The sequence below is a fragment of the Aulonocara stuartgranti genome (genome assembly GCF_965226115.1).
Source record: "Aulonocara stuartgranti genome assembly, chromosome: 6".
NCBI lineage: Eukaryota > Metazoa > Chordata > Actinopteri > Cichliformes > Cichlidae > Aulonocara > Aulonocara stuartgranti.
In genome coordinates, this window is record NC_138944.1 from 11,378,142 (window position 1) to 11,404,823 (window position 26,682).

General features: G+C 37.1%; 3 protein-coding genes across 6 annotated transcripts; all 3 read left to right on the plus strand.

Annotated features, from left to right (window-relative positions):
* Positions 1–225: 225 nt before the first annotated feature.
* On the plus strand, positions 226–4,790 carry LOC309709017 (uncharacterized protein). 2 transcript variants are annotated; one of them, XM_082537436.1, is made up of 4 exons: positions 226–429; positions 525–848; positions 2,402–2,547; positions 4,127–4,790. In XM_082537436.1, the coding sequence occupies exons 1-4, from the start codon at positions 363–365 to the stop codon at positions 4,460–4,462; spliced, it is 873 nt and encodes a 290-aa protein (XP_082393562.1). In that variant the 5' UTR covers positions 226–362; the 3' UTR covers positions 4,463–4,790. The 2 variants fall into 2 exon arrangements, with proteins under 2 accessions (XP_082393562.1, XP_082393563.1); XM_082537437.1 differs by having other exon boundaries at positions 528–848.
* Positions 4,791–5,010: 220 nt separating this feature from the next.
* On the plus strand, positions 5,011–10,988 carry LOC309708391 (uncharacterized protein). The gene is made up of 5 exons (XM_082536380.1): positions 5,011–5,149; positions 8,920–9,219; positions 9,421–9,462; positions 9,609–9,716; positions 9,930–10,988. Exons 1-5 carry the CDS (start codon positions 5,110–5,112, stop codon positions 10,229–10,231), a joined length of 792 nt encoding a protein of 263 aa, XP_082392506.1. The 5' UTR covers positions 5,011–5,109; the 3' UTR covers positions 10,232–10,988.
* Positions 10,989–20,902: 9,914 nt separating this feature from the next.
* Positions 20,903–26,599, plus strand: LOC309708529 (polymeric immunoglobulin receptor-like). 3 transcript variants are annotated; one of them, XM_082536648.1, is made up of 8 exons: positions 20,903–21,315; positions 21,412–21,468; positions 22,950–23,267; positions 23,386–23,709; positions 24,249–24,326; positions 24,468–24,575; positions 24,862–24,917; positions 25,213–26,599. In XM_082536648.1, the coding sequence occupies exons 1-8, from the start codon at positions 21,279–21,281 to the stop codon at positions 25,636–25,638; spliced, it is 1,404 nt and encodes a 467-aa protein (XP_082392774.1). In that variant the 5' UTR covers positions 20,903–21,278; the 3' UTR covers positions 25,639–26,599. The 3 variants fall into 3 exon arrangements, with proteins under 3 accessions (XP_082392774.1, XP_082392775.1, XP_082392776.1); XM_082536649.1 differs by having other exon boundaries at positions 25,299–25,448; XM_082536650.1 differs by lacking the exons at positions 20,903–21,315; positions 21,412–21,468 and adding an exon at positions 22,308–22,338.
* Positions 26,600–26,682: the final 83 nt, after the last annotated feature.

Below are 26,682 nucleotides of genomic sequence, written 5' to 3' on the forward strand. Positions count from 1 at the left end.
ACAGGCTATATGGAAAATTTTTCCAAGAACCTACCAAATTTTAGTCCAACATTAGTTTCTTTTACCATCTCTATGAAAAATATAAAATCTCTCTACCTGCTTAATGCTGAAGAAAGTTCGACAGTCACTAAACGTGCTGAATAACTGGTGCACAGTTGGTTTATTATAAAAAATGAAACCGCTTCCTGCAGTGGTTGAATGTTATGGGTGTACAGTTTTTTACATGAAAGAGGAAGAGTTTCAAAGCCATAACCATGAAAGCACCTGACTGAACACAGGGAGACAATCATTAGTCCAGGTTGTTACCTTCTTCAGTGGCTGAGGGGAGAACCTGACTCTGGCCTGAAGGTAAATTAGAAGTAATGGGAACCATCTTAGACTCATGGAGAATAACTACAGCTGTCATTATTACTATACTACACATCCAAGGTGAGTTTTATAGTATTTAGATTTAAAACCTAGTACTAGACTGCTTATTACAAAAATAATTAAAATGTGTAACTAACACCAATGTTTTATGACAGCAGTAATCAGCACCAAAACCACAGTTTTTTCTGGTGTGGAAGGTGAGAGTTTTGTCTTCAGATGTGAATATCCAAATGGCCTGACAGAGAATTTGAAGTACCTGTGCCGTATTGATGAATGCTCCAGTTACTTGATAATGACAGACAAACATAACCGGTGGGAGACCAAAGGACGCTTCTCCATGTACGACAACACCACTGGAAGCTTCTTCATTGTCAAGGTGGATAAACTGAGGTTAAATGACAGTGGGACGTATCAGTGTGGAGTGGATATCAGCCTCCAACCTGATTATCACAGCGCCATAAAACTGAATGTTTCCCAAGGTATAGTATAAATATTTACACCACAGTTCTCAGTTGGCTGGCTAAATATGGTCTCCAGTTATGCATATTTCAACTACTCAGAGCAGACTGGTTTCTGGTTAGTGGGAATTGTCCCATAGGACAACCACAACTGATCAAATCAAATCAAATCAAATCACTTTTATTGTCACATCACATCAACTGAGATGATATAAGTAAGTTAGATAAGTTAACTAAGGCTAAAAAATAGAAGGTATATGTGCTGTTCAGCAAGGTGATGAATTCACAGGAATAAAATATTATAGCTCTTATGAATTCTGTTTGTGACCCCAAAAATAATAGGCCATAAATGACATTCATGAGAAATCAGTCGTACTAATTCCATGTTCTGCTTTCATGAGGTTTCTGTTTCTGTAAAGATGTACAGTGGAGTCGAAAAGTTGGACTTACTTTTTATTTTAACTTTATCTTTTAAAATATTTCTATGTAAATGTGAAAATATCTTGAAAAGCTTTAAAGTACACACTTATAAATTAATTTTGTATAATTAACTGACCAAAAGCAAATTTGTGTTATTGATTGTGTTATTGCTTTGTTACAAAAGGTCAGATTCATTTATCTCCTTTTCATGTAAACAACATTCAAGCAATATTCAAGTGTATTTAAGGACATTTTTTCCCCCGTTTAAGCATTAGTGTAGTTTAACGTTCATAGTTTCATAAGTGAAACTCAGAACATAAGGGACTTTCTCGTCAATTGACTGGAGGTTTCTTCTGAGGAAGCAAACAAGACTAAATCATTTGGGTAACATACCAGTATTTCACAGACATGATCGGAAAGGAAGCCATGTCTGCTGCTGAAAGTTTGAGACTTCTGGCCTGAACAGCCAAAATAAATGGAAGCGTTTATGAAGATAAAAAAGGAAAAGAGCGATGCAGCAGCATATCAGACCAACAGCGAAACAGGGTGGTTAGAGGCTATTTTGGGCTTGAACACGTGCACAGAATCAATTTCACTCTTAGCAAGGAGAAGTGGTACTTCAGTCTCATGAAAACTTTTCCACCCAGTAGTTTACATGCTTGCAAAGAAAAAGTCACGCTGCAGTAACATATTTAGCAATTTGAAAAAGAAAAGCATTTTTAAAAATTGAATAAGAATTCAATTAGAATTTTCAATGCATTTTCCAAGGGTTGGAGGGCCAGAGACTAAATCCCAGCCACTATAGGGTGGCCTTAAGCACACCCTGAACAGGCTGCCAATCGTATGCAGGCCTAACACATAGAGAGAGACAACCACTCACACTATGGGGCAATTTAAAATCACAAATTAACCAAACCTCATTAGTTGCATGTCTTTGGACTGTGGGAGGAAGTCGGGGTACCTCTGTGCATACTTTCATTTTATTTGCTCATTTATAAATTCCTCTTTTTGTATTTTCATTTTCCTGTAAAAGTAATACCACCCAATAGTGAAGACACAATAGAGAGTAAGTGATGTGTTTGATGTGTTTGTGTGCGCGTGTATTTTCATCTGTTTTATTAGCACTGAGATTTGTATTTGTGTAAATGTTCCAGCATATGAACCTCAGCTGTTGTTCCACCTGCCGCTGGTCCTGACTGCTGTTATGTGCGTGGCAGCACTCATGTTTGTGTGTCTGTTCACATTATGTCTTCTACTGGTTCTGAAACACAGAAGATCAATCCCACCGCAGAATAAAGAGGTTTGTCCACCACAGACACTTTTAGATATGCTAGCAGTATAAGCAACAGCAAAGTGGTTCAACACTGTACATTTGAAGTTTCTCATTATTAGTCAGTAACATTTATGAAATGTGAAACATTCATGAAACCTAAGGTTATATCGCAATAACAGGTCAAAATGTGAAGAGGATGTCAGTGATGAGTCATAAAGGTAGAACATAACATGTCATAAGCTTACTCTGGAAAAACACACCTTCAGAAAGGAAATAATAGTAAAATCACTGCATGGAGTTGACAGGCTCACAAAATACCTTTACCTGGCAAATGTTTTCTGATAACTATTTTCCTAAAGCTAATGTAAGCTGTGTGTTAGCAGAGATACCTACAAAAACAATAACATTGCTGACAAGTTCTCTGCTGTAATAACACAAATAAAAACACTTTGACCAACATAGCAAAAAGTATACAGTAATCTAAAGTTCACTTATCCCCTTAACATCTAGTTTGATACATACAGTTGAGACTTATACAGCATCAGTCTGATTTGAAGATGAATAAATACATTTTAGCAATAAACTGCAATATAAGACAAATTAAAACTCATATATGCATTTGTTTTACATTGGATTGAATTATTTCATGGTTCAGGCTTTAAAGTCTTATCATGTTTATCTTATGAGTAGCAAAATGATTCCCACAAACAGTGTGAGTGAGTGTCACGATCACACATGCATTGTGTCTTAATGCTCATGCCCACTTCTCTGGCCTGATAAAAGGTCTGGATTTTTAGTTTGGAAGCTTTAAAAGTTTCGTTTTTTGTTACAATATGTCCCACCATCTCCACTACTTCTTTGGACATGTTTTCAGATTAGTGGTAGCCGAAGGAATTGACATGGAGGTATGTTCACAAAATACACTGGAGAATGATATGCTTGTTAGCCCTGTAGTGTAGTTGAAATCTGTGTGTAATTACTCGTGTGATGACTTCTTTAATTTTCCAAGTCTCTGCTTTGATTAAAAACTGGTAGTTTTTGAAGATGTATTTATTTCCAATGAACCCTTCCTCTAAGGCAGAGGTTCTCAAACTGTGGGCTGTGCCCCCACTGGGGCATAAACAGAAGTGGTGACTTTCCATAGAGTATAAAACCATTTTGATGCTTGTTCATTAAAAACCTTTTTTTTACCACTTATCTATTTTATTTTTCAATAATGTATTTAAAATAAATTAATTAATTGAAAAGGACCAGAGTTGAGGATGAGGTTGATGACCAACAAACTGACTATCGTCCTCACTTTTCCCTTACAAAACATGTGGGAGAATCTTTGGCAGCTGTCACTTGAATGTAATGTGTGGATTGTCTGCTCTGGCCTACTGAATCTTTTTTTAAAGAAGGCTCTGTAGAAAAGGCTCATTCTAAGCTAACAAAAATACAATCATAAATAGTTACAGGTGATGAATCAAAATCTATATACTCCATGTATGCCTATAGATACACAATAGTGTTGTAATGTGTAATTTGACTGCAGAAAATGCCACATTGTTTACTCAGCACAAAGAAAACATGATCTCACTCTAAGTGTTCTTCTGGTATCTTGCAGATAACGTCTGACTATGAGACTATGATGCCAGGTCTAAAAGCTGAGCCTCAATGTTGCTGCAGCTGTTCAGCCCCAAACTGCGGTGATCCTTCATCTTTACCATTACCACCACCACCTGACCTCTGCTCCAGCTTCCTACCAAAGCATCGGGAGTCTGCTCTCTCATTCGGCGTTGGTGAATATGTTGATGTGGATGTACTAGGAAATATCTGCCAGTACCAACATCTGGATCTCAGCCAGTTAGAAGAGCATGTCTATCACAGTCTTCATGTACATAGTTGTCCTAAACATGAACCTATTAAAGAGGAGATGAACTGTTTAAATGTCAAAAGATAATTCTGGGCTAATCATACCTTAAGTCTTAGTAGTGTGGTTTCAATCAGCCTCTCACAAAAAGTACTAGTGATATAGAGTAGCTTGGTAAATCTGTAATTAATAATTCAACTAATGAAATCAAATGACCAATCCTGATCCAGATCCTGATTTAATATATTAGTTTTATCCTTTTACAGTGTTTGAATGACAGAAAGAGCTGAGTAACTCAAAACTTTTGGATCTTTATGCAATTTCTTTAAGTGTATATTTTTGTTTTGTTTAAATGGCAAAAAGAAAAAAGAAAAACAAAAAAATCTGAGTGGATGGTTTAAGCAGTGTCACTGTGCTCTACAATTTTTATAATATTTACCAAAATAAACAAACAGGTTTATATCTGAAGTTTTTCTTGTAGTTATTATTTACTGACCTGTTACCTCTTGATTACTCATTGTGAGAAAAGCGCATGGGAGGGACATGCTGATGGTCATGGTTTTTGGGGAGAGAATCAGACAGAGGAAACTGATGAAAGACAGGAAGTGAAAGGAAAAAGAGGAACCCGTGAAGAAAAGCAGACTTGGTATTCATTTAGAAAGACTCGCAAGGGCAAAGAATCAGGGTGGTTAAAGTAAAGCCCAAGGACGGTAACAAAAAGAAACCTTACGTGAAGCATGGAGATGACTGTGATCTTTGTGATATTTCTTTTGGAAGGTAAGTTTACTGTCCTCTTTTAACTGATCCTTTTACAAAAACCTTTGCACATTTCATGGGAAATGCCTCATTTGCGTATTTAAACACAAATTTTGCGTAACAAAAATAATTATCAAAGTAGGATTGAGCGATAGTGAGAAACATCATCAAGAAATTCAAAGAGAGTCAAGCAGTACAGAATAATCCTGGCAGACACAAGAAAAGAAATCTTTCAAAGACTTCAAAACGAAAAGAGATGTGGCTAAAGACCTGAAAACAACTGCCAAGAAATTAGTGAATAACTAAGTTGGGAACTGTAGTTTCAAAGAAGACAATCACTGCAAGGTTGCAGAACAAGAAATATCTTGATGCATGCTCAATCATCCAGGTAAGTAAATCCCCAAGAGTTGATTCTGTTCCTCTGGACGTAGTGTTTTCAATGGGAGAAACATTTGACTTCTTCAGTCTCAGTTGACTGCAGGTTTCCCCAATCTTATAAACAGTACATTTGCATTATGACTGAAACTAACACCACTGAAGGAACAATGGGCTGGGAGGTCAGTTCCTTGATGATCTCGGGATGATCTGGCTCTAGAGTTGGCAGTTTGTCTTCTAATCGGAAGGTCGCCGGTTCGAGCCCTGGCTCCAACAGTCTCAGTTGTTGTGTCCTTGGGCAAGACACTTCACCCGTTGCCTACTGGTGGTGGTCAGAGGGCCCGGTGGCGCCAGTGTCTGGCAGCCTCGCCTCTGTCAGTGCGCCCCAGGGCAGCTGTGGCTACAATGTAGCTTGCCATCACCAGTGTGAATGACTGAATGTAGTGTAAAGTGCTTTGTGGCCCTTAGGGATTAAGTAAAGTGCTATACAAATACAGACCATTTATCATTTTACCATTTAATATGGAAATTCTCATGACCATTGATCAAAGATGACTGATCAAAGCACATTGGTCAAAGGCCACTAATCAAAGACCCTCTCTCTGAATGAGTACCATTCAGAGAGAGTTGGGGAATGGCTACAATCACAGCATTGTAAGATGGCGAAAAGATGTACCCTTTGCTATCCTACCCTGGAATACCATGAAGTCATTGGTTCACGTATGTGGATGACACCTGGGTGAAAATCAAATCTCAGGATGTTCCACAATTCACGGATCACATTAACTTGGTGGACCAACACATCAAATTGACCAGGGAGGACATGAAAAGTAGCAGGTTAGCCTTCTTAGACTGTGAGATTTCCATCACTAACGGGGGATATCTAAAAGCTGATGTGTACCGTAAACCTACGCACAAGGATTAGTATTTAAGATTTGACTCTCATCATCCACTGGAGCATAAACTGGGTGTCATTAGGACGCTACAACATAGAGCGAATACCACAGCGGCCAGGGAAGCAGAATCACATCAAGAAGGCCCTGAGTAAATGTGGTTATCCCAGCTGGACATTTGTAAAAGCTGAGAAGGCACCTAAAGAAAGTCGATCCAAGAGAGAAGGACAACAGCTGAGATGCATTTTTTCTAAACACCGTGTCTCTGTGGCTTTTAAACCTTTTAAACCCAAAACACGCTTCACCAAAAATTGGAGAAACAGAGTAAAATAGTGTACGCTGTCAAGTGCCAGGAGTATTCCCAGGATTTATACATTGGGGAAACCAAACAACCTCTGGTGAAGCGGATGGCACAACACAGAATAGCTACCTTGTCAGGCCAGGACTCTGCAGTCTATTTACACCTACAGGCCAGTGGACACTCTTTCAAGGATGAGGATGTACACATCCTGGACAGGGAGGAACGCTGGTTTGAGTGAAGAGTCAAGGAGGCCATTTACGTGAAAAGGGAAAGACCATCTCTGAATCGAGGAGGTGGCCTAAGGGTGCATCTTTCACCATCTTACAATGTTGTGATTGCAGCCATTCCCCAACTCTCTGTGAATGGTCCTCATGGCCTTTGATCAGTGGGCTTTGATCAATGGTCATGAGAATTTGCATATTAATGATCAAGGAACTGACCTCCCAGCCCTTTGTTCATTCAGTGGACTAGTTTCAGTCATTATGCAAATGTACTGTTTAAAAGACTGGGGAAACCTGCAGTCAGACTGAAGAAGTTACTTTTTTTAGTGATGAAACTTTTCGCCCACTGAAAATGTTACATCCAGATGAATCAACTTTTTGGGAGAAAAAGAAATACTAAAATTCTGCAAAAGACACATCTTCAAGACTGGAGTATGCCACGGATAACCTGGAAAACCATTATGCATACTGTAAGTGTGTCCTTTGGTCAGATGAGACAAAACTGGAGTTCTTTGGCCACAGACGCGCTGCTTATGTTTGGCAGAAAATGGGAGAGGCATACAATCCAAAGCCATCCTCACAGTGAGTATTATGCTGTGGGGATGCTTCAGTGTCTCTTAAATTGGGAATTTCATCAAGGTGGAATAAATCATGAGGAAAGAAGGAAGATTTGAAGATTGTTAAATAAAACCTCAAGCAGTCAGCATTAAAACTGGGTATTGGCTGTTGATTTGTGTTCAAACACATCAACAACCAAAAATAATCATATGTCACTTCTGCTGAAGAACTTCCTCCAGAAGATTAAATTGAAGGTTGTTGACTAGCCTGCACAAAGCCCTGATTTGAATCACATTGAAAGGCTGGGGGGTGACCAACGTCCATAAGAAATATTAAATCTGGAGGTTAAATCTGGAGGAATTTGAGAGATTTCCCAAAGAAAAATAGCTGGAATTGCTCAACATAAGACTTATTGAAAACTACAAAAAAAAGACTGCAGGCCTTTATCCAGCAAATAAACAACTGACTATTCACATCCATCCATCCATCCATCCATCCATCCATCAATTCGCTACCGCTTCTCCTTTTCAGGGTCGCGGGGGGTGCTGGAGCCAATCCCAGCTGTCATAGGGCGAGAGGCGGGGTACACCCTGGACAGGTTGCCAGTCTGTCGCAGGGCTAACACACAAAGACAGACAACCATTCATACTCACATTCACTCGCACATTCACACCTAGTGGCAATTTGGATTATCCAATTAACCTATCCCCACAAACTGCATGTCTTTGGACGGTGGGAGGAAGCCGGAGTATCCTCTCACCAACTATTCACATCATAGTGGCTAATAGTTTTGATTAAAAACTGTTAGTTTTTGGTTTGATTAAATAAGTTGTTTAATGAGTGCAAAGACCAAAAAAATGTAAGCATAGCATCTAGAATAAAACTATGTTGATGTTTGAAAAAACAAACAAACCCCAAAACCAAAAATAAGCTCCTTGCTTATTTTTGTACGTAAGCAAAATACTGAATATTAAACTATATTTGCACATAATACTAAAAAAGGCTAATGATTAATGCAATGAAATATGAAAGTTTTCTTTTAACTGTATTTGGTATTATAGACATGGACTCTGTGCTGCTGGGAAGTAAAAAGGATTATATATTATATCAAATGTAATGAATCATTTTTTTCCACACTTGGTTCTGTATGATGCGTAAGAGAGGGCATATTCATAATATGGTTATCTCAGAAACAGAAAGCTCTGTCTTTTAGCTAAGAAGAGCTGCCTACCAACTATTCTTATTTTGTTTTTCTGCAACAGCCAATTCAACGTATGCTGGCTGAAAGGCGGTAGTCCTAAAGAGAAGACAGCAAAAATGGCTTCAGATAGTGGATGAACTACAGATAATACAGAGTATAGTTCAAATATATACTTCTGATTATAAACCACAACATGATCTGACTGTTGGTGCTCTGTGTGTGTGCGCGTGTGTTTTTTCTAGGATTATGGGAGACTAAAGCTATTTCAGTAACAGGAAACAAGGGCAGCTCTATCACAGTAACCTGCTCTCACTCCAACGCCTACTCCACCGTCAAATATTTCTGCAAAGGACAATGCACATATCAAGACATCCTCATAAGCAGCACTACCATTTCAAATAAAAAATACAAAATTGAAGATAAAGGAAATACATTCAGTGTCACTATCTCTGACCTGAAAGAAGATGACTCTGGAACTTACTGGTGTGGAATTGAACGAGTTGGTTTGGACACATATAATCAAGTAATCCTTACAGTTTTAGGTGAGTTGATTATATTCTGTACGTAAAGCTTTCATTATGTTATCTGTTCTGACTTTCAAATTTCTTGTCATTGACAATAGTATTTCACAACAGGGTCTCAGATTGTGTTTTCTGCACCAGACAGTGAAAAAAAACTGAAACACTAGCTCAGCAGAGCTGAGGCAAAATTAACTTACTTCACTTCCTGTTATTTGTGCACAGCTAACCAAGATAAGGCAGCCTATACACATGCTTCTCTTTCTGGTAAGGAAATGGCTGTGTGTGTGTGTGTGTGTGTGTGTGTGTGTGTGTGTGTGTGTGTGTGTGTGTGTGTGTGTGTGTGTACATATATCTGATAAAGTCCAGTGTGATATATTGTTGCTGATTTATAAGACCTATAACGTTTTCAGAGATGGTGGTGTATACTGGAGTAACTCTCGGTGTGGTGGTGCTAGTGCTGGGCGTGGGACTTCTGATTTTCTTCAGACATCGAAACAGCAACATCAATGCATCATCTGGTATAAAAAATTAACAAACTTTTATTTGCGTAGCTTCAAAATACTAATTTAACAGCCGTTTCAAACACCACAGTTGTTGTCACTGGCTGATTAATTCAATAATGTGGAACTACATAACTAACTATTCTCAGGAAGTCAAAGTCGAGTAAGGATGAGGGTAGTTTTGATATCAGAGGAATGACTGATTGCTGGTTCGTCTTTACCTCTTTACAGGACAGTACTATGACCTGGTGTTCAGGTCCTGTCAAAAACAAGATGCCTGTAATGACAAGAATGCCTCTCCATCCAAGGAGGATCAAGAAACAGATGGTGGAACTAAGAGCGCCAATCAGCATCAAGATACATCAGAGCCTCAGAAGGACTCAGGCAATCTCATCTACACGACTGTTACCTTCACAAATCAAACAGAGTCCAGCATGGCTGCACCCGACTGTGTAGCGTCTATAAAATCATCCTCTAAGCCAAAATCATCAGAAGAATCTACAATCTATAGCAACATCTCAACTCAATGCTGATGTTAGACAAAGTATTTCTACTGGAACATTTCACTTCTTGATTATAACATGTATTTTCTTCTTGTGATTTAAATATTTTAAAAATCCAGCTCCAAGTTGTTATTTAACTTCATATCAGGCATAATGTGTAATGTGAAAATTATATACATAGCAAACAATACATAGATTTTTTCAGACTCTGTTTTTCTATTGTATACATGCTTATTTATATGAGACTGAAACTGAGAAAGTGATATGAGCAAAGAAAGAGGTTGTGGGTTCATTCGCATGTGTCTAACGTAGCTTTGTTTTGATTAAGGTCCCTAGAATAGGATCAAAGCCCTAATTTGAATTTTGACTTGGTGACCTGAAACCTGATGGATTGAAACCAAAGTTTAAAAAAAGACCATTCAGACTCAGACCATTTACCATTTGACTGTGCAGTGAGTGTTGAGCACTGAGCACAACACATCTCTTTTTCCAATGATTTAAAACAGGTTTATTGTGTCTAAAATCTTGTTTAAATAAAATCTCTGAAAATAAACAGTTCAAGTATTTCATAAACAACTCAAATTCTGCACATTTGTTTCCTCTTTGAAGATGACTGAGCAGTAGCAACAATTTTGCATGCCTTTTTGACAGAGCTGTGATTGGGTAAGACAACTAGACCCATCAGTCACCAGAAGGTCTTTTGTAAGTAAGAAACTGTTTGAAGGAAAGCAGAGTTATACTTTGAGTCTGAATACAAAACACACAGATGATATGTGTGCCCCCAGAACCTACTTGTCAATTGTTTCTTTAGTGTTTAGTGTTGTTCTGTATGTAAATACAAATGGACTGCAGTTTGCTGAGAACCTTGTCAGTTTGCCTCTTGCCCTGTGAGAGCTGGAAGGGGCTCCAGGCTGCAAACCATTTTAGAACATTTAAGCTTGTTCTCTACTAGTGATGTGTGAATCATGAACGAATTGTTCAATACTCGAGGATCACTTTACTGACTCATGAATCATGATTCACAAGCCCAACTGACTCACTGACTCATCCCTGTTGCTGTTAGCAGCAATTTATCTAGCTTATAATTAAAATTGTGGAGAAAAACACAACATCCAGTATCTTAACAAAAAAAATTCTGCTCTGAACTGGAAGAAAAAACCCTGAGTAGAAGCTCACATCAAGAAAATAGCTCCTCGGTTCACAGTAGCATCGCTCTGCTAACATGCTAGCAGCACATTTGACCTACTCAGAATCAGAATCAGAAAGGGTTTTATTGCCAAATGTTGAGCAGGTTTACAACATTAGGAAATTGCTACTGACCCCCTCCCTTCCTGTGCTGAATCATAGAGCGAACGAATCACTCACTCACCCCCTCCCTCCCGGCTCACAGCTTCTTCTTTATATTTAACACATTTAAGGAAAATACTAATAAAATAAAATAAACAAAATAAATGTTTATTAAGCAATTTTGATAGGGAATTGCTTACTTTTAGAAATGTTTTGCTCTTTTTTGCTCTATAAAATAGTTGTTTTCTTTTAGAATCATTCATCTTAGCAGTAGGATTTACATGAAAAGAGAAACAAATTAAGTTTGAGTGAAAATGTAAATTTTTTTCACTCTCTGGTCAACTGACTCAGTGAAACAAATGACTCAAAAAACCCGATTCACTTTGGTGAGTGACTCATTAAAACTCGATTCAGTAAAAAGAATCAAATTTACCATCACTATTCTCTACATCAATTAATGTTACCAATCTATATTAATATGACACAATTTAACTCAAATTCCTTCAAGAAAGTGCGCTCAACATTCTTCTGTGTCTCTCATGTTTCTTGTTTGGCAGGATGATCTTGCATCATGGAACCCTTTTGTTTTTTTTAAGAGAGTAAATTGAATTTTATTTGCTCTAACTGCATTGCAGATATGCACAGTTTCACACAGGTTTCAAGCTACAGCAGTAGTAGCTGCAGTAGATTTTTACATAATTCCTTTTTGTGACTGATCTTGGGAAAATTTAGCTAAATATATAAAAGGATCCTGACTGAAAAAATGAGGATATTATTAAAATTCACTCTCTGCATATTGACTGGTAATATCATTATCATTTTTAATATTATCATTCTTTTCAACATAAACTGTAAGCACAGTAACAATGGAAAGCACAATAAAAAAAATGCCTTTGCATGATATATAAGTAAGTTAACTAATTAAATACAATCCTTGAACACAAATAAATTTCTCAGGTAGTTCTACTTACTTGGGTACTTGTATTAATTTTCTTGCTGATTTTGTAGCTGTGCTTTTTACTCAATAAAACTTATCACATGTGCACAGTAAAATAAAATAAAGTGGTCAAACAGATTTTGGAAAGTGGAACATTTTGGAATTTCTCCGCTGTACACCACCACTATACATTTATAAAAAAAATAGATGAGATTGAAGAACAGACTTACACCTTAAAGGACTTCACATACTGGACACATAGAAATATTTGGCTTAAAAATATGTTTTTGGACTCACCTATTCTTAATGCAGCCGTTCACACCAAATGCTTAATTGCACATGACAGATTTGCAGCTCAAGCCCAATTTGTCCAACTTTGTGCATGTGACTAAATACACCTGACCAATCGGCCCACTGCATTTGTTAACAAGTGCCCCTGTGTCTCAAAATGCACTGAATGTGCAATGATCTAGATATTTCTATCTTTTCTTGTTTAGAAACGTCACAAACAGCCCATCATTGCTTAGCATTTACTCCACTTTTCTGTAATGCATTTTTTGAGGACATATTTTTGCAAAAGATGCTTTCACTGTTACACAATAAGTTTTTCTTCCAAAAGATTCTGAATTTTTTATGGTTTTGTCACAACATGCTTGGTGCAAAGGCCTTTAATTCAAGTTATTTAAAAAAATGTCTTGTATTAACATTTAGGAATTACAACCACTTTTGTCCACAGGCCCCAATTTTTAACGGGCCTAAAGCTGTTGGACAAACTAAAATAATTACACATTCAAGGAATGATTTTAACACTTAGATGAAAATTTGTTTAGGTCAGTGACTCCCTGAAGTCTTGAGCCTATGAACATCACCAAATGCTAAGTTTTCTTTCTTTGACATACAAGGCCTTTACTGTAGCCACAGTGAAGCAGTTGGTGGTCCTGGTGCTGTCTCCAGCAGCGGCTCTGGCTCTGCCTCTGGTGCCGGCTCTGCCTCCAGCACTAGACCACATTTCACAGGTATGTCTCACTAAGAAACACAGAAATAAAGATCCTCAAGTCTTTACATTTATCCTGAAAAAAAAATAATTTGTGCTTTGATTTTTACACTCACTGAGACTCAGTTGGTAGACCTGGTGGTGGCACTTTCTCTGACGCCAGCACCAGTGGCAGTGCTGCCTCTGGCGATGGCTTTGTCGGCACCCCTCTCTCCAGTGACAGTGACTCATCCACATCTACTCATTCCAAGTGAGGGCTGGAAATATCATGAAATATACATACACATTCTGTTTCATCTATATTTAACAGTATCAGCTGTCAGATCAGAGACTTTCTTAAATGTGAGTTACGCCTAAATATTTCAACCATTGTCAATGGAAGATCACTAGTCCATTTTGGAGACCTGTCCCTCCCTCAATGTCCATATATGAAAAGCTAAAAGAGAGTGCAGCATTGTAGAACAGAGAGGGCATCGGGGATTATAAATATCACACTCATTAAATCTGATATAGCATGAATGGAGGATCTAGGGTGAAGCTATACTGAAAAGCAGCTTGCAGATGTTCATTGGTTGCATAGAAAGGTGTTTAGCTGAGCCATCAAATCAGCCAGATCATCTTGATTTACATTGGAGTTTCAATTTGTGGCCTCTCTGAACAAACATTCAGCTCAACTTTTGAAACAGAGTGTGTGATTTAACAGTTGAAAAGAGAACATTTACTCGCTCAGGATAAACAGACACACAATTTATGGTTTATATTTTTTCGTTTGTATTTATTCAAATCCTCCTACTCCATCTCAGCATGTCGTTGTTGAGAAATCATCAAAGGAGAGGATACAAGCTAACAAAGAGGTATGTGTGAATGCATGTGTGTGTTCAGTTGCATCATCATCCTATCATCCTGGTCTCCTTTTTCTTAACAGGAAAGTATAACAGATCATCGTTATGATGAGATAAAGGAACAGTAACAGCAAAAGACCTCACTGCCATCTGTTTATGCTACTGTCAGTCCTCTTGCAGACCTGGTCCACTATGAATCTGCCAAGTTTCAGAAAAACGGGAACACACTTCCTGACAGTAATAAAAATTGATTCACTGAAAAAGAGCAGGAAGCCACCAGTCATCCAGCAGCAGAACCAACTCTCTATTCAGACGTCACAAAGGGGCAACACTAATAATATAGTCACTCTGTGAAGAATGTTTTCTATGTATAAACTCTGCCTATGCACCTACAAAAGATGAAGAAATGTTATATATAGTTCTATTAATAAAATAAATTGGTCATATATTTTAGTGATAGACTCTACTGTTTAATGTAAAATTAAAAGCACGTTTATACCAGAAAAACTTGGTTATGTCTTTAATTCACTGGTCATATCATTCATAAAGTATTCTATTGTTTCAATAACAAAAGAGGTTAAATCTCATATTCTGATTTTTAAAAGCATAATAGCAATAGTGTCATCTGATGTGGCATCAATCAAAAGTTTAGTTTCCAAAAGCTCTATTGGAAAAAATAATATTTGACTTAGTCTGAAATATTGAGACAAGTTTTTTTTTCTTTATCAGAAAGCCACATGTAATGATTAATTTAATTTTTTACTCTTCTTCTTCTGTTTATGCATTTCTTTTCCACAACACCCTCCTTTGGACATATTTTGCTTTCTTTTCTATGGTAGTGTGTGTGCTAACATCAGTGGCATGTCACTGTGTACAATCATTATTGGGCCATCTAGTCCACAGAATAATGCATCTAGATACAGTGGGTACAGAAAGTATTCAGACCCTTTTTAAGTTTTCACTCTTTGTTATATTGCAGCCATTTGCTAAAATTATTTAAGTTCATTTTATCCTTATTAATGTACACACAGCACCCCATATTGGCAGGAAAACACAGAATTCTTGACATTTTTGCAGTTTAAAAAAAAAACGAAAACTGAAATATCACATGGTCCTAAGTATTCAGACCCTTTGCTCTGTATTTAGTAGAAGCACCCTTTTCATCAAATACAGCCAAGTCTATATTAGGTCAAGCCAGTCTTTTTGGGAAAGATGCAACAAGTTTTTCACACCTGGATTTGGGGATCCTCTGCCATTCCTCCTTGCAGATCCTCTTCATTTTTTTTATTTTTTTTTTTTTGCCTGTCCCGTTTGGTCCTTTAGCCGTCAGAATACCCAATGGATTTACTTTACCAAGTGGATCATCATGGCCTTGCCGTATTGGTCCATTTGATCGACCTTTGTTGTTATTATTTATTTTATTTTATTTTCAGTTGTTACAGACGGGGCAGACATGACTAGGGGATAGGAAAGGGAGAAAGAAAGCTGAAGGAAAAGAAAAACAGAGGGGAAGAGGGACAGTGAGAAAGGGCCATTGTTAATCTTTAACACTGACTAGGTTACTGGTAGAAATATAACACTGTCAAAAGTGTTAATTTAACACTCAAAGGAGTGGACACATGTAGACACTTTCTAGTGTCAATTTAACACTGGAGATTTTGCAGTGCAGGGACAAAAATAACAAAAACAAAATTCCTTCTTCAGTATTGTTTCTATTTATGCATACTTGGTCTCTGTGTGTTTGTGGCTGTGTGAATGCAAATGCATTACCTTTATGCAAATTATTTTTTTGCAACTGCACGACAGATATGCATAGTTTTTCATACGGGTTTCAGGCTACAGCTTCATAATTGCATGCTGGGTGAATGGAATTATGTATTAATAAAATAATTAATAAATTAATAAATAGTTCGTTGCAAAGATGAGAAATACACTGTAGACATGATTCTGTGTTGTATAAAGCATTTTGTCTTGTTCCATTCTCCCTCTGTTTCTCTCACTTTTTGTGTAAAGCTCCATCTACATCCAGATCCAAATCCACTTTCTGTAACATCATGCAAATACTGCCATTTATATTAGAAAGAAAGGCACGACACTGTCTCATTTGTGTAGCAATATGGAAAGTGTGGCGGTGAGAATATAACTAGATCAAAATAAAATACAGGTCTGACTGATTGCGGAGAAGTTTTTAATTCAACATTAGCTTAAATTTAATGTATAAAAGGATTCTGACTCAAAACAATGGGGATATCATCAAAAGTCACGTATTTCTATTTATTTCCTTGCTGAAGACCTCTGCTCTTCACTTCTATTGTACAACTATTGTAATTTCAACTCTATACACCACCACCACTGTAGATTTTAAATCAAACAACTGAGGTACAGACTTTCACCTTAAAGATATTTACGTCACCAAATGCTAAATGTTTCCTTCCTTGATATGCCCTGCTAGGCCTTTACTGCAGCTACATTCAGTTGCTGCATGTTCTTCCAGAGAGCAAGCTGCATTATTTGAGATCAGTTGACTAACTTGGTCTTTGAAGACTCTATTTGCACTATAAACAGTTTCTGATCACTTTTGAAACATTTGACTGGATTTTTTTTATTTTTAGTTTATATATATATTGTTGATTTAGTGGCCTTTTCTATGTAGTTGATATTTTGTTAACTTGTACAGCACTTTGGTCCATGGATGTGCTATATAAATAAACTTTGACTTGAGTTGAATCTCAGCAAACATTTCAGAATCTTGTACATTTCAGAATCATCCTACTTCCATTAGCAGTCATGAACAGTAGTATCACTGTCTGATATGACAGTGAATGACATTTTACGGCAATATTTTGTTGTTCACAGCTTCCTTTGTGCCATTCCTACTGTGATCTTATATGGAAATATTTTTTTCTGCTAATACTTACTTTTACAATCTCTGAAGGATAGAATGAACTAAGTTTCTTGCATTTAAAAAAAACTGTATTTTTTTGTAGGCAGCAATCTCAGTCATTACTTTTGTGACTAATTCATTCCACACAACGTCCCAGGTCATGCAGCCAATGTCTCAGGTCTGGTACTACACACTCCAGTTCCGCACACTCCAGTTCCACACAATCCAGTTCCACACACTCCAGTTCCACACACTCCAGTTCCACACACTCCAGTTCCACATAATCCAGTTCCACACACTGAAACTCCAGGGTGAAAACCTCCAATCCAGCACTCAATCTTGCACCCTCCACTTCTGCATCCTCCAGTCCCAGTTTTGCAACACTTGCACCAGATGTCATAGGTATGACACAGAGACAGATCCTCTTGTCCAGGTGTTTCCAACTCCAGTTCTCGAGAGCTACTCTCCTGCAGCTTTTAAATGCATCCCTCTACCAACACAACTGAATCAAATGGTTGAATTACCTCTTCAGCATGCCATCAAGTTTGGCAAAGGCGTGGTAACAAGCTATCCATTTGAATCCGGTGTGTTGGAACAAGAATGCATCTAAAAGCTGCACGACAGTAGCTCTCGGGGACTGGAGTTGGGGACTCCTGCTCTAGTCTATACATGACTCCAGAGGGCAATAAATTGTATGCATTGTTGTTTATACCTTTTTGCAGGTTGGCCTATCGTTATTGGGGTGTGTCTGGGAATATTGCTGATGATTTTTGTGATTGCACTAATACGGTACAGACAGAAACTACTCAGGATGTCAGGTGAGGACTAGAAATTTGACAAAAATGCCATTAGATCAGCCAGATCTGCCAGGATTACAGTAAAGCTTCACTTTGTGGCCCGTCTGAACAAACGCTCTGTTCAAATTTTTATAACAGAGTGTTAACAGTTAAAATGACATGATTTACTTGCTCAGGATAAACAGACACAAAAACAAATATGATGTCCTTTACATTTATTCAAATCCTCCCCCTCCTCCATCTTAGCACGTTGTGTTGTCGAGAGATCGTCAAAGCAGAGGATACAGTCTGGATATAACAAAGAGGTACGTGTGTGTGTGTGTGTGTGTGTGTGTGTGTGTGTGTGTGTATTTGTGTATTTGTGTAGTTTGCATATGAGCACTACACCTGTATCTATCATCCTATTATTTTCTTTCTAGGGAAATACTGGAGATCCTAATCATTATGATAAGATAAATGAACAGAAACAGCAAAAGAGCTCATTGCACACTGTTTATGCTACTGTGAGTCCTCATGCAAAGTTGGTCCACTATGAATCTGTCAATATTCAGAAATGGCTCCTCTCCTGTGCAGGGCGGTGCCACCAATCCTCCAGCAGCAGAGCCAACTCTCTATGCAACTGTCACAAAATAGGGTTAACAACAACAACATCATCAAGCTGGGATGTGTTTTCCATGCATAAATATTATTCATACATCTAAAATAGATGGAGAAATGTTGAATGGATTTCAATTTAGCATATAATTTTATCAAATACTTTAGTTAAGGCTTGTTTGATACTTACGTAGTCAGCTACTGAACACAGCTTCAACCGTCTGTTTGTTGAAAAATAGTAAGGGACCGCATTTTCTTGTTAGTAACTGTAACGGCGTTGTAACGATAGGAATAGTAATTCGTTAGATTACTCATTACTGAAAAAAGTAACACTGTTAGTAACTCCATTATTTGTAACGCCGTTATTCCCATCACTGTTTAACAGCGCTGATAAACTATGCCAATAAACCATATCACCGTAAAAAATGAGTGAACTCCCTGAACACCCACCACACCCTTAACTGGAGGCCACTTAACTGTAGAACTAAAACCTGATAAAGGGAATGAAAACTGTAAATGCACACAGCTGATGCAAAGATGATACTGAAGCTGTAAGATAAATAAAGATTGAAAAAGCTGCTAATGCACAAAAACAATTAAACACCTATTAATTTATTGTTATTATATATATATATATATATATATATATATATATACAGACGCAAACTGCATTATTTGCATATAAGTGAATGGCGTAACATGCAACTATGTAGTCATGCCAGCAGCCAAAAATAAATACAATAGTGAAGTCTTGTGTGTTATTACCTGTAATAAATACACAATAGGATTGGACCCAAAATTTGTAACTAGGTATTGTCAAACTACCATGTAAAATGAGGCATAGTTTTACTGTAACTCTGAATACACAACCAGAGGCACAGCACAAAACTCTTTGCCCTATACATAAGCAGTCTCTGTGCCTCCCCTTACTTTTACAATCAATATCTCATGTGCATTTTTGGATTTTTTTAATGATTAATAATTGAGTCAATAACTGTATTGGCCACTCTGTAGTGGTCATTGGGGTTGCCAGTAATGAACTGGTCACATGCCAAATGTAATAAAAAAATCTATAAGTCTCATCATATTCTAAGTGTCATTTCTGAGCATACTACAGTCTACAGTTATTTTCTGGTTGGATGCATTTTGTGAGTCGTATTATTAGTATTATTATCATTAGTAGCAGTAGTAGTAGTATTTTCTTCACTGTAATTTACATATTACCATGTCATGAAAATCTTAAGAGTTAAGATCTGAGTTGTCTAACATATTCTGCCTTCTTATTTTTCCCAACACAACCTTTATTTGCCTCTCTCTCTCCTCATCTACATCCCCATCAATTAAATTGTGCCAAATCTGACATTCACACACTGTATTTTATTAAGTAAAACATCCGTAACCTGTTAGTTGCTCACCTTCCTATGTTAACAGCTAATTTCCCTTTGGTTGCTTTCTCTCGTTCTTCTTTCTTTATCTTTTTTTATAGCCCAATTTTGCTTCTTTAGGGAAAAGACATGGCTCAGTGTGCAGCATTCACCTAGACAGAATAAATTAGCGGAGCCTTAGAGGAAAGCCTGATTGTTGGGTAGGCTAATCTATTTTGTATAATTTGTTAGTTGTGCAAATCAGAGTGTCACGTTTGCCACCAGGTAGAGCAGATCTCAAATGCAGGACTCTTAAAAGACCAGTGAATTTATTTACAAAGAGGATGTGCAATAACAATCCCAAACATGAATCCCATAACAATGCTAGTCCTGATTCCCAAATCTCAAGGATTCTCTCCAAGTCAGCTCTCCACAGTTTGTATACCACTGGTCTCTAACAGGTAACTCTGCAGGTTTACTGTATACAAGAGGACACAGGTAAGTTTCTTTACAAAACAAAAGTAGCAAACCAACTAGTACCAGAGCTGGGATTTACACTGACATAGTAGCGCAACAATTCAGCAAAGACTTAAGCGCAGCCATTCCCTTAAGTAAGGCCACTGCATAAAATCCAGAACACCACAACACACATGTAGACACACAAACGAGGACAGTAGAGAGGAGAGGCAGAAAGCACGAGTGGGATAAGACAGACAGAAAACAGTCAGTTAGACGATGACAAAGGGACCATGACAAAGACAGCCTCTACTATTTTGGAATCAAAGTGCAGGCACACAGCTACTTTATCCGGAAATTTAATTATAATAAAACTCTACTACATTTTCATAATTCCATGCCTCTGGATAGACTACATTAATACTTTTTCATGCAATGGGTAGATACGTAGAACACCTGCTAACTAATATCTGGTATTATAATTATTTTGATCCAAAGATAAGAGAGACATTGTGGACATTGTTTTATGATGAATATTTTGCTTGAAGCAGCGAAAGACGTCATAACATGCAGCTGATGATTAGCTACTATGAGTCAACACTCTCGCTCTCCATCTGTTTCTTTCTCTTCTCCTTTTCTATCTCTGTTTCTATCACTCTGCATAAAGAGATTCAAATCCTGTTTCTTCATCATGCAAATATTTGAACTTCTGTGGTGGAAAAACAAAGCTGGCACTCTCTCTTTTGTGCAGAGACATCACAAGCAAGTGAGAATATAACAATTTGATGAGAGCAGAGTACAGGTGTCATGACTGATCATAGGGGCATGCAGCTTATTTAGCTTTTTTTTAAAAATTTGGATCATAATATTATAATTTTAGCTTAAAACTGTGGAAAACTATAAAACGTTTCTGACCAAAACAATGGCAGCATCATTACAAATCATCCACTTAATAACAGGTAAGATTATTCTTCTATTTGATTTTCTTGGGGCTGAAACTCATTTTAAGTGTTATGATTAAATTATAGTTTTATTCATTTAATTTTCTATAACAGCTGCTGTGAGCTTTTTGTCTGTAATGGGAAACAAGGACAGACGTGTCAACATTAACTGTAAGTACAACAAAGATGTAAACCAACCAGCAAAATACTTCTGCACAGAGGCATGCTAGTAATTTGAGTTATTTACTGCTATACTTGAATACAAATTTCAGGTAATTAGGTAGTTACAGGTGTTTGGATTTTATGATTGTTTTTATACCTCTACTGTTCAGTTGTGAGAAAAATGTTTTTACGACATTTATCAGACAGCTATAGTTACAAACGTTGCTGTGATTAAGTTTTAAAACATGAAAGATAGCCATTGGTTAAATCATAACGCTGTATAGCAGCTAAAATTAGCTTATTTTAACAAACAGCGCGAGTGATACTCATTACTGTGCATCTGAGTTTCTTTGAGTACTTTCTTTTTTATTTTATTGCTGTTTTTATACCTTTAGTCTTCCGTTCTGATGAAAATGTTGTACATAGATTTAACAGACATCTATAGTCACAAGTAAATCCAGTGGAGTGGTTTGGTTTAAACTAGATTTAAACTAACAATGACCTTAAAAATATATAGATATTTTAAAATAATTAATTAAACATACTAACCGAAAATGGATTTAGCTACATTTTGGACCCTGTTTCCGGAATGCAGTAGCTAGCGAGCTGCTTGGAGACCGAAACAGCCAATCAGAATTTTTACATTCAAGTCTGTGATTGGCTGGTTTTATGGCACACTTATAATGCTGTAAAGAGTTAAGTGTGCACGGAGCAGAGATGTTGTGAGTGCTAACGACACACTGAGAGACGGGTTAGAAAAGTGGTAATTTTTGGCCCTGATGGCTTGCCATAGAGAGCAGATCCGCAGATGTCAGCACACAGAGCAGAGAACTGAGCAAGAGCAAATGCCAACAGCTGAGCGAGAGGGGCTGTTATTGTGTGTGTATATGGATAAGAGCAAACACTGAAATACATTTCTTGCACACAGCAATGTTTGCTCAAATTAAAAATTTCTTCACTCAAAATTATTTTCTCCTCAAAATGCAACATTTCGCTTGCAAAAATTTTTCTAAGGGCGCTCAGGCACAAATAACTCATACTACTTTTTCTTCGTTGGCGTTTAACAGCAGCATTGCTACCATCTTCTGTTTCAGTCCGTTATTACACTATTAAATCCTACAGCTCATTCCTGCGTCTTTCAGGATCTTACAAAGCTTCAAATGAGCGTTGACTATTAAATTAGTCATCGACGATTTTGATAGGTGACATAATCGTGACTGGTGAACTAACCGTGGCAGCCCTAATACACCTGCATAGGTGCTAAAATGAACTTATGAATGAACAGCATGAGTGATGCTTTTTATTGTATATTAATGTATTAATAATACAGGTTGTCTTCTTGCTGCCTAAAAAAAATGTCAAACAGCATCTACACTCTACTAATAAACAGATTAGTAATTTTAAGTGTTGCACTGATTGCACTATACACACATCTGCTGACTTTGAGTGAGAAATTAATCTTTGCTTCATACGCTTCAACTCTCTGACAGGCTACAACAAACCAGTGAACCAGACCACATTTCTTGGCGCCTCGGCTACCATCAACTGCAACTATACAAGAGTAAAAGAAAGTGGAATCAAATCCTTTTGTAGAGAAGATGCAAGCTCTTATTGCAATAATCTGATATCATCTTATGACTCAAATTACACCAGACTAGACAGATTTTCTCTCAGAGATGATAAACAGCAAAGAGTCTACACTGTGATCATTTCTGCACTGACCCAACAAGATGCTGGAAAATACCAGTGTAGTATAAAATCTGGTACATCCACTTCTTGTTTAACTGAGATCCACCTCTATATTTTGAGTGAGTATTGATCTGATTTTTGATTTAACGTAATAATAATTTTAGTAAATGAAAACACATTTATAAGTTGCAGTTTGTAAAGAAAATAGCTGCACTGACATGCATTTCCTTTTTTAAGACTGGGACGAGGTTAAACCACATGAAATAATTGGTGTTACTTCAGAGACTGCAACAATTACATGTAACTATTCTAAGAGTGAAGAGGACACTGAAAAATACCTTTGCAAAGGAAAGAATCCCTTGAGCTGTGATGAGTTAATACGGACAACAGAAGAAGACAGAGTTGTAGTTAAAGACAGATTTTACATGAGGGATAATAAAAGAAGGAACTGTTTCTATGTCTACATCAGTGACCTGAGGAGAACCGACTCTGGAACGTATTGGTGCGGATCTGGTAAAACAATGACAAATGCTGAATACACCAAAATATACCTTTCTATCAGTAAGTACCCAATTTGTATACATATATATATATATATATATATATATATATATATATATATATATAGCTGTGGTGTTTCACAACAACACCTTTTTATTAGAAGAAAAACCATCTGCAATAAAATTGGTTGAGGTAGAAGGTATCATTTTATTGTTCGACACATGGTTATAATTATTCTGACTTTAGTCCTGGTTTATTTGTTGACAATCAATAAACATATTTTACCACTGAAGCCATAAATTGAGTTACTTTATAGGAAATACAAAAAAAATGTATAGCAGGGGTGTCAAAGATAAGGCTCAGGGGTTCGAATTGGCTAAGCTGACTCCAGCCTACTGGATGGCTTTGGAAAAGGGAATAAACTTCAGACTGTTAAATGTATTTTCATACATTTTAAAGCTTTTCCTACATTCATACTACATCAAATTAATTAATTAATAGAAAAAAAACACTCTTTGGTACTGTATAATGATTATTTTCTGAGTATTAACAACATCAACAAAAATTGTGTAACCTTCTTTCCTTTTTTTCTCACACAGCTGAAAGACACACTCAAACCAAAGAATCAGTCAGTTTACGTTTGAAGAGAGATGACGACAACGAAGATGAGGATTTAGGTATGTGTCTCTGCCAAGCAGTTGCAGTTAATATCTCAGTATACGAATACACACAAATGTCTACTGCAGAAACACACTAAGCCACAGTCTCTATTCTATAAACTTTTAAGCCATATCTCTATGGCTGTCTCCTTTTTGCAGGCCTGCGTATTGGTATTGGAGTGGGTGTGGGTGTGGGTGTGGGATCATTAGTGGTGATTGCTGTGGTTGTGCTAATACTATACAGATGTAAAGTCCTCAGGATGTCAGGTAGGAAAATACATAAATACAATAAACAAATACATATAATTGTTTAATTTATCAGATCAAGATTGGTGTAAAACATTCAATGAAAGGTTTTTCTGACCTTAACTATAAAAGCAAAAATATTTAATTCATTTAAATATAGATAGATAGATAGATAGATAGATAGATAGATAGATAGATAGATAGATAGATAGATAGATAGATAGATAGATAGATAGATAAGACATCAGTGAGAACAAACACACAAAAAAAACTCTTGTTGTTTATGTTCAAATTCTTCTCATCTTAGAAACTGCTGCTGAGGGGTCATCAGAGCTGAGGACAAAGTCTGGACATAACACAGAGGTGTGTGTGTGTGTGTGTGTGTGTGTGTGTGTGTGTGTGTGTGTGTGTGTGTGTGTGTGTGTGTGTGCATTTGTACATGTTTAGACATCTTTGTGAGGACAGAAAATTAGCATGTGGGGAATAACAGTCACATCTGGGTATAAAATGCTGGCCCCCACGAGTTTGAAGGCATTTTTGAGGCTCACAATGTGTGTGTGTGTGTGTGGGGGGGGGGGGGGGGGGGGGGGGGCTGTTTAGTTTGATTGAGGGCACAGTTTTGCATCTGTCCCACCATTGCTCTTCATTGCTCCCCCAGGGAAATACTGGAGATCATCAATATGAAGAGATTAACATACGGAGGCAGCAAGAGAGCTCACTGCCCTCTGTTTGTGCTGTTACCAGCCCTCCTCCAGACCTGGTCTACCATGCTAATGTTGACTTTCAGAAGGATACCAATGTCAATCTTCCTGCAGACATAGTCCACTATGCCACTGTGGATTTCCAAAAAGATGAAAGAATCCTTCCTGTCACTAGTGAAAATGGCTCTACTCCCATGGGACAAGACGTCATCAGTCCTTCTGCAGACATGCTTCAGTATACCACTGTGGGTTTCCACACTGGTGGAAAAACACTTCCTGACACTAAGAAAAATAGCTCCGCTGGCAGGGGACATAGTGCTACCAGTAATCAAGCACCTGAGACAACTCTCTATTCAACTGTTATAAGACAAGGGGAGCAATAATATAGTGATGCTGTGAAGGAGCTGAATATTCTCTATGCATAGATACTATCTGTAATCTTAAAATAATAGGAAAAAGGTTGAAGCACTTCAGGTGTAACTATAGAAATGTGGTTTAAATATTACAGTTATTACAATTACAAATATTTAGGTCGCATACACGTCTGATTTCAGTTAGTGGTTTTTAGTAAAAATTTGATTTGCTATGGTCGACGCTTCAGTGTCACAAAAATGAGAACATAAATTATTGGGTTTTTTAAACAAGTAATTGGTCAAAAAGTAGTTTACAATATTTAGAAAGTGTATCGTCACTTAAATATCTGATCACTGATTAAGAAAATGAATATTCCTAAGAAATAGTTCCCGGTTTGTTTCTTTTTCAGTCGTAGTTAATGAAACAGTTTAATACAGTTCAGAGGTTGGCAGTACCTGAAGGTGCAGCTGATGAATAAACCACACACAATTTGACATGGAGTAAAACATGTTTAGTTTCCATTTCTTTAAGATAAATTAATATTTAAACTACTATGAGCTTTTCCTTGTGTCTTGTTATGATTTTTATCCTATTTGTTTTTATAATTCAAGTATGCAGTTATGATTTCCTGTTTTACGTTTGACCACCGAGCATTTCAGTGTTTGTATCTTATTTTGCTCTGCAACTCCCTCTTGTGGACTCTTTGGTGATCAGCTGCTTATAAGTAGATAACTGTATTTGTTATCGTGTGCTTCATTGTATGAACCATATCATAATTCACTATCACATTGCCTGTAAATACCTCTCTATAACAGTCTGTCATAGTAAGTAAGTGTTTTGTTTTATTCTTTTGTATTCGCTGAAAAGTAAAGACAAAGGAAATTAATGTGGTAATACAGTAGAGAAAGTGCTTCATAAAACAAAGCAGTTTGTGTAAGATTCTTTGAAATAACGAAATATAAAGAAAAGGGTTGTTGTTAATAAAATGTTTATTCCTTCTGGGGATGTAAGTAAATTTATTGTTTACATAAGAAAGTTATGAGCCTCACTGCAGATGCTCCTAAAATAATTTC